We start from the raw sequence: 13,521 nt of genomic DNA on the forward strand, positions 1-13,521 counted from the left end.
TAGAGGGATGTATTTCAGTAAAAAAGCAAAGAAAACTCACCTGTATGTTTCCTTTTTTCTACAGTAAACGAGTTTCGGGCAGCAGGACGCTAACATTACTGCTACTGAGTGCTGATTGGTTGGTGAGCGGAGCAGCTCATTGGCTGTTCGCGCTTGCAGACGTCATAGACAGACATGAGGTGCTGTTTTAAACTCCTATAACTCGAGTTTAAAAGCTCTTAAAAATATAACAACAGTGTTAAAATGTTTTTTGTTGTTCCGTGTTCAGGAAATTAATGTATCCTTTTACATTAAAAATGCTTGAGCATTTATAAACTATGATTTTGCTCAAATACTCCATCTTAACCCATTCACTTTGGACTCATTTGGGAGCGCCCTCTAGTGTTTGAGAAACCCGGAAGACATTCCAGAGTGGTAATTCTCCTCTCTACAAGCTCTCTGGAGCTCATTCTAAGGGCTCATTCTAAGCTAACAAAATCACAGTGGTTCGTAGTTACAGGTGATTATACACTGATGAAAACATGGTTTGTATACTGTGTTCAATATCTGCTAATAGATCCCCTTAAATCTTACACACTGCACCTTTAAGTCTTCCCCTGATATCCTAGGCGTACTGTGTAATATTCTCCCATAGCTCTGTTTTTTTTCTGTTAATTTTAAATGTGTTTTATGCTGCTGTTGTCCTGTCATCAATATCATTATGTCTTTATTGTACTTCTTACATCTGTACTGTAATAATAAAAAAAACTGCTTTAAGTCAGATATTTAAGGGGGGTTGTTTGAAATGTTTTTTTTATGATTATTTATTTTTTATTAGCTGAGTAATACAGAAGAAAGACAGACGGTTATAATGCCGATATAATGAACAACAGAATGTTCCTCACTTCCTCACTCAATTACAGATTTTCGTTTTGTACATCCACAGTTTAAAAGCGTACCATTCACTCCCCCGTCCATACAGTCCATATATGGAAACTATGCTTTCTGTGACGTCGCAGAAACCAACAGCAAGGCTTGCGTGACTTATTTATGCAGTGCATGCTGGGTATTGTAGTGAGAGAACATCGATGGGCAAAAAAGGATGCAAAATCATGAATTCTGTCAAACTGATGGGGCTGAGGGGTGCAGTACTGCGCTACGGAAAATTACATGACATGACAAATAATGTATCGCTGTTGTCGGAAGAAAACCTCGATCTCCAAAATGGTAACTTTACAGGAGAAGGAAAAAACCTACTCTACTTTTAATGTAAGTCAATGGAACCAGACTTTTTTTCCTAGTCATTTTGGGTCATTTCTTTTAGTCCATTCATCATGAAATTTGCATACAGTGTAAAGGGTGACAGGTATTTTCAAATTGTGTAAAAAACTGAAAAACGTCAAAAATGGAGATACAAGGTTTTCTTCCGACAAACAGCGATATGCTAGTTTAAACAACAGGGACAACAGGAATTTCACGGGAATTTTTACTTAATTTCTTGTGATTGAAAATGAGATAAACTCAACTGAAAGGTCTGTTTAGCACGTAGTGCCCTACCTAGGGCGTAAAATCCAGTTTTCAGGCTCCGCGTTGTGTACTAGTTAGGGAGTAGGGCTTAGGGAAAAGGGAGCCCTTTCAGTCTTCCCTCGGGTGGGCGGGTGCAGGGCACTGATTGGCGTGTCTCCCGGCCAATCGGCGCTCTGGAAGGAGCACGTCATTCCGGATAGAGAGTTTAGCAGAGGGGTGAAATGGCGTAGCTGAGCTCAGCGGGCCGGGCCGGGCCGAAACCGGAGGAAAACCCGGACCCCCGCAACCAGCACAAACACACAGGAGCCTGCGGACGAGTCCTAAGATCACACCGTTGAAGGAGAGGAGGGCGACGGGTCCACGGTACGACGGGTTTCTGCCCGAGAATCGAGCTACAGCCTGCCTGCTCTTTGTTTACCAGTGAAGCACACATTCCAGCACCATCAGCTCCGTTCAGTAGCCAGAAAACTCGCCTTCTTTCCTTTATTTCAAATAAGCACGAACTTATGAGTTACAGATGAGCATGTATAGATGCACACATTAGATATGAGTAGCGTAATAGTGTAGTTTTTTTTTTAGATAAAAATATGCATTTGCATGTTTGCATTGCCGTCTATTTAGTATATTAGAAAAACATTGTTTTTTATTATTAGGCATGAACCTGAAAAGCATGTTTCTTATTTTGTATTTGAGTATTTAGAAGATCATGCATTAAAAATAAGGAAGCTAAGCATTTAGGAATGCTTAGGAAGGAATATTTGTACATGATGTTATAAGAAGGAAAAGTATTTTTAGTACAAAATAAACATTTATATATCCATACATTATATAGCTAATTATTTGAAACTTTTCCTGTCTGTACATTAGAAAAGGATGTAAGTTTATTCTTAGTTCACGTCTCTCAGTTCTAACCGCACACTTTAAAAAAGGCGGTTCCTCAAGGACTCTTTAGTAAAGGAAATGGTTCTGTGTAGAACCATGAACACTCAGAAAGTGTTCTTTGCATTGTGAATTAATTCTTCACATTGATGGAAATGTGTTTTATATGGTTCTATATAGAATCCTTTTGAAAAGGGTTCTGTATATAGCACCAAATGGGTTCTTCTATTATTACAGGCTTGACATCGTAACAATAGAGGAACCCTTTTCAAAAAGGTTCTAAATAGAACCACCCACAGCACATTCTCCATCAATCTGAGGAACCTTTTCACGATGCAAAGAACCCTTTAATCATGCAAAGGGGATCTTTGAATGTTCATGGTCATTATAGAACCATTTTCTTTACTAAAGAACCCTTGAAGAGCCATCCTTTTTAGAAGTGTATGCTGTATCCGTATAGACTAAATGACAGCTGTGGCTTGCACTTAGAAATGATCATTGCCAGTGATGAGCCTGTGTCACAAAGAATGGCCAATTTGCAGTATTAACTAAGTGTTGTTTCACTGCAGACCCGTTGCACGTCCTGTCCTGCTAACGGAACCGTTTCACCATGCTTTGGCACAAGACCACAATGGGACCATTACCTGGTGAGTCTTAACGAACAAGTTAAAATAATGGGCACAGGTCCTGAGGAGCCAGAGTCTGGCAAAGTTGGTGATTATTCCCTGCCCAGACACACCCAGTAAACCTAATAATGTACTGATGAGTTGAATTGGGTGTGTTTGGGCAGGGAAGTCACCGAACTGTGCTGGAATCTGTCAGTCAAGGACTGGAAGACACCTCTGGACACATGAAGCTTCATACTCTTGTTTAAATAGGGTATTCCATGCCATCATGAATTTCCATTTAGTTCATCTCAGCATGCTCCAGGTAGTGTTCTCCCTTTCGAAAGATTGCCACGACGGGTTCTAAATTACTTTCAGCTGTTAAAATTTCATCTCAGGTTAATCATTCTGTAAGCAGTTAAAATCAGCATTTAAGATGCAGTTTAGAACCTGCTGTGGTAAACTGTAAAAGCTGCAGCTGGCATGGAATGATTCCCATGTGTGAAACACACGGCACGTGGGCCAAGTCAGGCCTGTGGCACAATCCAGTTTGGCCCACAAAATAATTTTAATTTTCTATTAATATTAACCTATTTCACCATGAGCTGCACTACAGTCCTCAGTATGCACTGCAGCGTAATGTGTGCTCCCACCCCTCCGCCACAACAATCTATGGGACAGCAACACAAAAAAGAAAAGTGTGTTTTTTTTTATATATATATATATATATATATATGTAATGTATGTATATGTGGGTGTGTGTATATATATATATGTATGTGTATTTGTGCGCCAGGCGTCTAGTTCAAGCGAATGGGCAGTTTTAAAAAACCTCCTGTACACTGGGGCATTTAAAGAGGTTTAACAGTGATCTGCAGCTAATGTAGTCTATTCTTTTATGAAACAATTTGTTTTTATTTAAAATTATTTTTGAATCGTTCACGTATTCAGTGCCTATCTCTTGCCGGTGTAGTTTTGGCATATTTTGAATAAACAGTGGCCAGGTGGGGTCAAAATGTTAAGTAAAAATAAAATAAAAACACAGCTGGCCCACAGATTTGTTGAGATTTTTTAATATGGCCCTCTTAGTGGCTGAGTTTGACACCCCTGGAATAATCCATTTGGGGTTTATATTAAAGGGGACCTGTATGTTTGTGTGGATACGAAGTGAGTCATTCTAAATCTGTGCCGGCTTCCTTCAGGTATGCTTCACTTCACTCCTGGATAGCGCTTCACCTCACAGTCCAGGAGTCATGGAGGTCGGCATCAGCAGTGAAGTCTGGAAGTCCATTTCTTGTCCGTTCATCCACGGCTCTCATGGGGAGGATCACACAATCAGCTGCAAATAAGTTCTCATGTGAAATGTAAAGCATCCAACATTTTTACTCCTCTGGTCTTAGTACAGATCTTGTATGTTTCAATTGTACCCCATTATAGCTCTTCAAACTGTGTCCAGTCAGTTGAATTTTGCACATTTCACATTGAGAATCTGCAGCTTGTGGCCCTGAAGTTAGACTTCAGTTTGTATGAAAGAAATTACTTTCCATCATACAGTAACACTAAAGTGTTTTAAAATAGATAACTTTTGTAAGTATGCGTTCGCCTGCTCTTGTAGATTCTCCCTGAAGCTGCCGCTTCCGTTTTTTAGTGCTGCACACATCCCTCCATCTTTCACTGTTAACCTGTATAAAGCTGTAGCCCACATTGTGGAATTAATTCTCTAGATCATCCAAACTGTTTAGTTTAGATAGCTCAGTCAGAAATGCTGATGTTGCTCAAGACGAATGAAGGCGAACACCCGCTGAGCAGCATTAAACAATGGACTGTGTGAATTGGTAGCTACTAGCTTCTACTCACTGTTAGCCATGTGAGCATGTTTGGCATAGCTGTTCCTTAGCTACACGCTTCGTTCTAGCTACACAAGATGGTTCTTCAAGAGCTCATTAAAGACAGTGGTTCTATTTAGAACCATGCATTCTAGGTAGAGCTACTTGCGTGCTTGAGTGGACTTTTGCATGGTCAAATGGTTCTTTTTAGATTGATCGAGAATGTGCTGTATGTGGTTCTGTATAGCACCAAAAAGGGTTCTGCTGCTGTTATGATGTAAAGCTTGTAACAAAAGAACTCTTTTGGTGCCACAGGGAACCGTTTTCCATGTAGAATCATATACCATCACTCACCATGCAGAGAGCCATTAAAGCATGCAAATGATTCTGTGTAGAACTCATGGTTCTTAATAGAACTGTTGCTTTTACTAAAGAACCCTTGAAGAATCATCTTTTTAAGTGTGTAGCTGTTCTATTTAGCTTTAGCCACCCCTTCTGTTTTTTTGTATATATATTTTCATGGCAGAGTTAACTGAATGCTTTATCGAGTTACATAAGAAAAGCCAAATAGCTTTATTTTATACATCTGTACATCGACTATGCTAATATCTTCAGCTGCACGCAATGTAGCATTCTTAGTAGAGTTATGTTGATGGTTTAAAAGGAGGTGAAAACCCGAGGAAGAGGCCAAAAAATATTCTTATGTTGATCTACACAGGAAAAGTGGACCCTAGTGAAGCTGGTGGTATTTCTTTGTGTGGACATGCTGGTGTTGGTTTTAGTAATAATCATAGGAGCTTGTGGAAGGACTGTGTTTAGTGGGTGTAAAAGCCGTCATCCATGTGTTTACGTTCCTGTTTTTCGTGAGATTTGGCATTTCCACCGGGATAAGTAGAGGAATTGATTTCTATCTCATTATTCGATGCATGTTGGACATCATAGTAACAGCGTATAATGTATTTTGATGGTATCAGTCACACTAGTTGTATATGAGGATGGAAAAGTTCTGCAAGGCACTTGTAAATTTCCCCACTTGGACTGTTAACCTGGTCCTTATTTTAACCCCTTGTGCTCTCATGTGCCTGCCTAGCTCCACCCGAAATTTTTAGTAGCACAAAAACCAGCAAGATTTCTGAACGAGTGAGTTGGGCGCCCCAGTTTGAACCTGATCCTGGGTAAGACATCCAGGGACGTGGGATATGTGCAATACACGTGCCCTTCCCCTTTTTTTTTTGTCCTGTTTTGAGATAAATGTGTATATTGTACAAACAAGTGACGAGTTGTTCGTGAAAAAAACAACAAAATCACCAATGTCTTCCATTAAATGATGTATAGATTCATCCGCTTACTTTGCTGTAGCGGGATTTGTCGTGCCAACATTATATGTGGCCATGCATGACTGGACATGATGCTTGCAGAATAAAGTAGTTGTAGTAAAAAATACAGTATATATACTATAATTAATATTAGCAACATAGTTAACCAGATATAGGTAGTTACTGCTGTGGATGGAGCTTCCTTTCCTCGCATAGGAACTTTGGATAGCTTTTAAGGGAATCACAAAAACTAAGAGAGGCCTAGAGGAAGACCATTCGTTTTGTTCGTCACGTGTTCTTTGGTTACTCATTTCACCCGGAATATCATCGTCGACCGGCTAAAGAAGCAGCCGTTGGTTTTACTAGCGTGAACATAGCGAATGCATGATATAAACGTCGTAATTCTGCTAGTTTGTGTTAACGTAAGGGGTTTTTGTGTCAAAAAGCTAACCAGCATCTCCCACCCTAATCGTACCCTTACCCTTCCAATGCAAAGTCAAAGTCAATGAAGGACAAACTCAAGGTTTTGTGCATCTTGAGTGATTTTTATGATCAAATAAGTAGGTGCTTCATGGTTCTATCAGCAACATGCGAATTAGGAGGTGGTAATTTTGTCCAATTGTGAAAGTACTAAACACAAACGTGGAGAATAGGAACCGAATAAAGAATTCTCTTTAATTTAGTGCCGTCTCACACGTAGTTGCGGATGCCTCTGAGCTTTAGGAGGACAGTTACTTAGTTAGCTTCAAGGTAGCACAAATTCTAGTGTAGATTTTGGGGAAAAAACATGCCCTAACAATCAAAATATTGTAATGTAGATAAATACCTCAATGACTGGAATGCAAAATATATATTTTTAGATTACACTTACATATATGCAAGCCATAATACATCTAACATTAGCTATTTAGAAGCAATAACCTTATTATATGCATGAATTATAGTGCCAGAATGGTGTTTTGTGGAATGGAAAACTGTAGCATACTCGTAGCTGTGGTGGTTGTTAAGGCCTTTTACATGGCCCAACTGTTAATGTCCACTGGTAGAACATATTGAAATATCCCACAACAGTAGGCCAGTCTTTAGCAGCTGATCAAACAATTTACTTTCATCGGTCACTATAACCAAAAAAAACATTAGTGAATGTAGTACCTAAACTTTGCATTTTGGACGGAAAATAATGTGGCGAGGGAAAATAGTTAACAATGTTAAACTATATGCACTGCATGTTTTATGTTGTTAAAAACCGGCACAGCGGCAGAAACCGTAATCATAACGCACACAAACTGTATATGCAGTCAGTTAACTGAAAGCAATAGGAGCAGTGTGTTGGCTAGCTGGTGACGACACTCAAGCTGTATCTTGGTAGGTAGTTTCAAGTTGTAGGTACCGACGGTTCTTTCAGATATCACAGCAAACTTAAGTGGACATCATTGTGCAATGGTTATCGTAAGCCTAGTATTAATTGGTGTTTTTATATCGGAATGCAGGAAAAAATAGCTGCTGCATGGTAGAAGTGGGTAAGAAATGTGTTGTGCTGCATGCAATAATTAAGCTTTGCTTGGGGAAAAAAAACATAATGCAAAAATGTGAAAACATCAAGTGAGTGGACGTGATTTGATTTTTTTTTTTTTTGACCAGATGTCCAGTCCCAAAGTTTTTTTTTTTTCCTCTTTATTATTTGGACCCTATATATTTGAAACCCTTTATATCCAAATATCCCATTGTAAACGTTGACATTTTAGATGGCAACAGGTTTTAACAGTTTTTAAAATTTAATTTTTAATATTCAAAATGGACAAAATGTGTTACCTGTATGATCTCTGATAAGAAATGAAATGAGAAATGAGTTACGATCATATGCTACATTACAGTGGACAAAACTGCATTAGAATGAATGGAGTGAATACACAGGCTTACTATAATCGTACATAAATGTAGCGAAATACTGGAGACCTGACAAAAAATGTGGGCAAATTACTAAATTGAGATACAGTCATATGCAAATGTTTCAGCAGTCCTGGTCAAATAAGATGTTTTGTTGATTTCCTAAGTGAAAATATGTGAACATCCTCTACAGAGGAAATTTAATGCACAATTACTGTTTATTTTCTGGATTCAATGTATTGGGGAAAATCATAAAACATAATGTGGCCTGTGCGAATGTTCTGGCGCATATTATAATTTTTTAATCCAATACGTTGGATAAAGCACATAAATAGAAATTGTGCACTAAAATTAGCATATTTAAAGTCCCTGTAGAGGATGTTAACTTTTTTCAGTCAAAAAATGACCAGATCCAGGGTGTGCAGATCATTTACGACTGCAGTCAGCTGACTGCTGTGATTTATATTACAAATTATGTTTTGACTGGCCCAACAAATTGTTAACTGAAGTTGTTGAAAGTTTAATATTGCATAATAAGATGTTCTGACCCTGCTGTAACTTGCATTGTTTGCCAATGGATGGAAAAACTGTATGTTTGGTTAAATCTATGCACTACAGATGCGCTGAGCATGCTAAGATGAACCTCTTTTTGATTTTGTACAATTAAAAAAAAAATCTGCATCAGAAATTTAGCAATAAAAACAGCATGGTGCCAATCCTACACCTGCCTGGGCTTTGTTTGTCTGACATAATAAACTAGGAGTTTTGCGTAAGCATAATGAAAATCAAATGGCCTGATTATACTGCACATAACCTCACTGGCAAGGTCTATCATCCATTTGGTATATGGGAAAGGGGAGTAAAGTGCAAAGGGGGAAAATCCACTGTTTTTTTGTTTTTTATTTCTTCAAAATCTTGGCAAAACTTATTTGTTGAGGTGTAAACAGACTCATTCAGAGAGGGTTTGGTGTGAAGCTGTCAATTTATTGATGTATTTTTTTTTATCTCACAAGCTTTCAGCTCCATAATTCCCCTGTAAAACCAATTTTTAAAAAGGGGAATTCCACCAATCTTTCAAAATCTCTGCATAATTCAGTCATTGAGGTGCAAATAGTCATTCAAAAGGGTTTGGTAAAAAATGGTTGATTGTAGAGACTCTTAAGATGTCTTTACAGTGGTGGTGATAGGAACCGGGGGTCACCATGACTACAACACAAATATAGACATTTAATTTATTATCCAAAACCACCAGTGAACCTACACGTCTTCTATGCAAATGTTGATAAAATAGTGGAAAGTCTGGGAATATTTTTTCACTGGGGACTATTTTGCCTTATAACACCTTGCAAATATACCTCTACCAAAAACAATGTCTGACATCAGGCAGTGTATTCTATGGAAGTCTGGAGAGGCCATGAGCTGTTGCTATAATTTTCTAGATTGTTATCTTGAGATAACAAGATAATTAACTCATTATCTCAAAATAACAATCCAGAAAATTATAACTACATGCTGGTCTCTCTGGACTTCTGTAGTGTTCTTAAAGATTTCATGTAATGTAGCTTTCTTTGATGTACGTTTTAGAAGCATTAAACACTGTGGACGTCTGGTTCCTATCACCACCACTGTGCACAATTCTGACTAAGTTTCTCTAGAACAGAGCATTTCACACCAAACCACTCCAAATGACTTTGTTTACTGTTATCTTAAACATTTAATCATGCAGAAATTTCAAAACTTGGTGGAATTCCCCTTTATCATGTAAAATGCTTCTTATATGAGCTGCTATGAAGCTATTGCTTCACAAAAAGGGCCAAACTGAAAATATATGAACTTTATTTGTTTTTACATAGACATACAAACTCTTCCTTGATAGCGGAACATCTTTACATCTATCAAGCTCTCTGTTAGACATATAACTGTACACTGTAACGGTAACAATATATATTGCAGACTTTCACAGAACTTAATTACTTGAAATAGAAAAAATTCTCACAACCAGTTTTCAAACTCTGAGATGGACGAACAACTAAAAGAACAGCGCTACACTTTATCACCAGCATCAACTACTCCGTGACGCTAGTAAGCACAGTGACAAACAACTTCCATTTACACTTCTACCAACATCAACTACTCCGCAGCATTACTCAGCACTGTAGTGGAGAGAGGAAGACTGTTGGCACTGGGCCGGATGCTCCTGTTCACTCTGGGAACGTTCACTCCTTCCAGCATTTCCTTCAAGATGTCCACTTGCTTCAGCTGAGCTTCCAAGTCCTGTTTCAGCTGAACGAATCACCCGAATGGAAAAGAGAAAGGTATTAGAGAGGGGAATTTGCACAGACACTGGTGTTCAAAAGTTTTGGGATCAATGTTTTTAACAATACAAAAGCAATCAGGTTGCATAAACTGATTCTAACATGTGAGCCCTGTTCAACTTCACAAGTTTTAAATAATCAGAAGGATGCTAGAAACGTCAGATGTGCCCTTAATGATGAACAGAGCTGTGAAAGATAATTCAATGACTGATAAAACTGTATAGGCATTGGGAATTTAAGTTCCAATGAAATTAATATCCACTATTTATTGTATGGAAATCAAATCTCAGAGCAGATAACAACAAAAAAAGTAATGTAAATAATTACTGTATACTATTACATTCTTTATTTAAGCTTGGGTTTACGTTGAGGGGTTGGGCCCTCATTTACAATGTAGCCGAGAGCCACAGGAAGAATAAAAACACATAAATTAAGATTGTTAAAATAAAGATTCGAAGTAAAGATAAAATAATTGGAGAAAAAAACATTTAAAACTATTAAAGAAATACACAACAATAAAAATATAATAATGGCAAGAAATAGAAAAACAACAATAAAAAAGGATAAAATAGGGGTAAAAATATATGAACATAACAGTAAAATATAATTTTATATAATACTTTTATATATACATAAAATGGAAAAATAAAGATTAAAATAAATAGATAAATAAAATATTTTACTAATATTTACCAACTGCAACAGTTACAAACAGAACTAAATTAGTTAAAAAGTAAAATATTATATTTCTCTCTTCTTCACAGAACTTTGAATAAGACAAACATGTTTAGGTGAATCATTTCTAATATTTAAATCCATATTTTCTCAGTTATTATTATATATAAACTAACAAGATGCATTAACAAAGCAGGTCTTTTTGGGGAATTGAGAATGTTAACTGATGACAAACTCCCTCAACTTTTTCTTTAGACAAATATGTAGTTAATTAAAATGATGGCACTTGATTCATTCAACAGGTAAGATCCAGATACGCTTACCTCAATGATATTTCTTCTCAAAGGTCTGGTTTCAAAACTGACTTTGGAAGCTTTCACTACTGTGGAATTCTTCAACATGTAGCTAAATGGAACAAAAACAGCCAATACAAATCTTTTTCCTGACTGATATTAATGCATTCAAAAATGTCTTTGGTTATTGCCCAAATATGGGCAAAAAAAAAAAAGTTCCTACCAGTTGAGCACATCTTTCCGCAAGAGGAAGAGGTTCCGCAAAGAGGATAAATGTGGTGGGGTGGCATGTAGAACAACACCTATGCAGCGACGACAAACACTGCATTCGAGGATTTTGTACGTGCTGGACGACAAATATGGAAAGATAAAAATTATGCAAGATATTTTTTAAAAGCACAGTTCAGTCAGTTCAGCTGATGGAGATGGCTTAGACATATCCTACTTACCAAAAGGCCAGAAGACCATATACGCACGCCTCAAACTTCCCTCTCACTCTCACATCCTTAGTGACTTCTGCATGAACAGATTTAGGACAGCATTAGGTACAAGGGAACTTCACCGATTTTTCAAAATTTCGACATAAATTCATTCACAGTGGTTTGGAGTGAAAAGCTTCACTCAAGAGAAACTTAGAGTCAGAATTGTTCATAGTGGTGGTGATAGGAACCAGACGTCAACCTGTAAAAGGTCCCTTGGAGACAGCTTTTACAGCAAATGGTTAAAAATATACTGCCAGATGTCTGAGACATTGTTTTCATGATAGTTTTGAGGGGGTTTTGGCCTAAAATGTATTTTTTTTAAATATTATATATATATATTTTAAATATTATCTCCAATTATTTTGTATCTATTTAAGATTAACTGCTATTCCACCATTATCAACTTTAAACTGAGACTCGTGTAGGTTCAGTGGTGGTTTTGGATAGTAAGTAAAATGTCTATATTTTGTGTTGTAGTCATGGCAACCCCTGGTTCCTATCACCACCACTGTAAAGAAATCTGAACCATTTCACACCAAACCACTCTGAATCTTTACACCTTGATGACTGAATTATACAGAGATTTTGTAAGATTGGTGGAATTCCCCTTTTTAAAAAGGTATGTTTTACAGGGGAGTTATGGAGCTGAAAGCTTGTAAGATAAAATAAAAACAAATTGATGGCTTTAAAACACAGTCTTAGACGCCTTTTTTGGAGTTGAAAGCTAACATCACATTTGCAGCCGTTTTGAGAGTAAAGGGAAACTCCACCACTTTTTTCGAAAATAAAATACATAATTAAGATGTAAACAGAGTCATTCAGAGTGGTCTGTTGTGAAATGTGCTGTTCTAGAGAATCTTAAGAGTCAGAATTGTTCACAGTGGTGGTGATAGGAACCAGACGTCCACCTCTAAAAAGCTCCCTCACAGAAAGTTATTACATGAAACGGTTATGAATTCACTGCCTGACAGTGTTTTATGATAGTTTTGAGATAAAGTTTTGACATGAAATGCATTTTAATCCATTCAAGGCGGAGGAGTACATGCAGAGCGTTGTGAGGCAAAATAGTCCCCAAGGAAACTTATTTTTTCAGGCTTATGACTATTTAATCAATACAAACATTCCATATAAAAACTCAAGACACGTGTAGGTTCACTGGTGGTGTTGGGTGTTGTAGTCGTGGCGACCCCTGGTTCCTATCACCACCACTGTAAAGACATCTGAGTCTACAGTGAACCATTTCACATGACTGTGCTTACATATCAAGGACGGCATTATTTAGAAATTTGGAAAAATAGGTGGAATTCCCCTTAAACCTACATACTGCAAACCAAAAACTTACTGAGGCAAATGATGGATTTGATATTCTTAGCCTCCCCACAAACTCCCAGCGAGTCAGCCAGGACCGCGCTGCATTTGGCGCAGTGCAAAACACTGCACTTCTCATAGTCCATTGTGTCCTCTCTCCGCTCCTCCACCACTCTCAGCTGGTCCAAAACTACACTGCTTTGGGTGCTGTCGTATTCGTGGCGGTCATTTTGCAGAAATTTCGGGTTTCTGTGCGACATTTTTAACGCTAAAGACGAGACCAGCCACCCACAACAGTCCGAACGAGTATAAATCCACTCACAACACCCTCCAGTTTTAAACCCCGCCCATACTCGCTTACGCACCAATCAAAACAACCAAATTGGTGTCGTCACCAACGTTTTTAGCCAATCAAACGACGAGGTGGCG

At 37.9% G+C, this 13,521-nt stretch overlaps 1 protein-coding gene and 1 long non-coding RNA gene across 2 annotated transcripts; one reads left to right on the forward strand and one right to left on the reverse strand.

Moving 5' to 3' along the window:
- Positions 1–1,697: 1,697 nt before the first annotated feature.
- LOC118810993 lies at positions 1,698–8,740 on the forward strand. The gene is made up of 3 exons (XR_005007453.1): positions 1,698–1,869; positions 2,955–3,032; positions 4,193–8,740. It is a non-coding gene; the product is annotated as an uncharacterized LOC118810993 (long non-coding RNA).
- Positions 8,741–9,704: 964 nt separating this feature from the next.
- oip5 (opa interacting protein 5) lies at positions 9,705–13,421 on the reverse strand. The gene is made up of 5 exons (XM_036573526.1): positions 13,127–13,421; positions 11,752–11,818; positions 11,526–11,648; positions 11,333–11,414; positions 9,705–10,302 (listed from the first exon to the last, which is right to left on the reverse strand). The coding sequence occupies exons 1-5, from the start codon at positions 13,350–13,352 to the stop codon at positions 10,150–10,152; spliced, it is 651 nt and encodes a 216-aa protein (XP_036429419.1). The 5' UTR covers positions 13,353–13,421; the 3' UTR covers positions 9,705–10,149.
- Between the last annotated feature and the right edge of the window lie 100 nt (positions 13,422–13,521).

This window comes from Colossoma macropomum, unplaced genomic scaffold, assembly GCF_904425465.1.
Source record: "Colossoma macropomum unplaced genomic scaffold, Colossoma_macropomum, whole genome shotgun sequence".
In the NCBI taxonomy this organism is placed as follows: Eukaryota; Metazoa; Chordata; class Actinopteri; order Characiformes; family Serrasalmidae; genus Colossoma; species Colossoma macropomum.

What these genes read in the sequence shown, in the direction of transcription:
- oip5 (XM_036573526.1), bottom strand. Translation starts at nt 13,352, where the DNA reads ATGTCGCACAGAAACCCGAAATTTCTGCAAAATGACCGCCACGAATAC. An exon ending in TATGGTCTTCTGGCCTTTTG is followed by an intron (nt 11,649 to 11,751) that starts GTAAGTAGGATA and finishes TTTGTCGTCCAG; the next exon opens with CACGTACAAAATCCTCGAAT. An exon ending in TGAGAAGAAATATCATTGAG is followed by an intron (nt 10,303 to 11,332) that starts GTAAGCGTATCT and finishes TGATTCGTTCAG; the next exon opens with CTGAAACAGGACTTGGAAGC.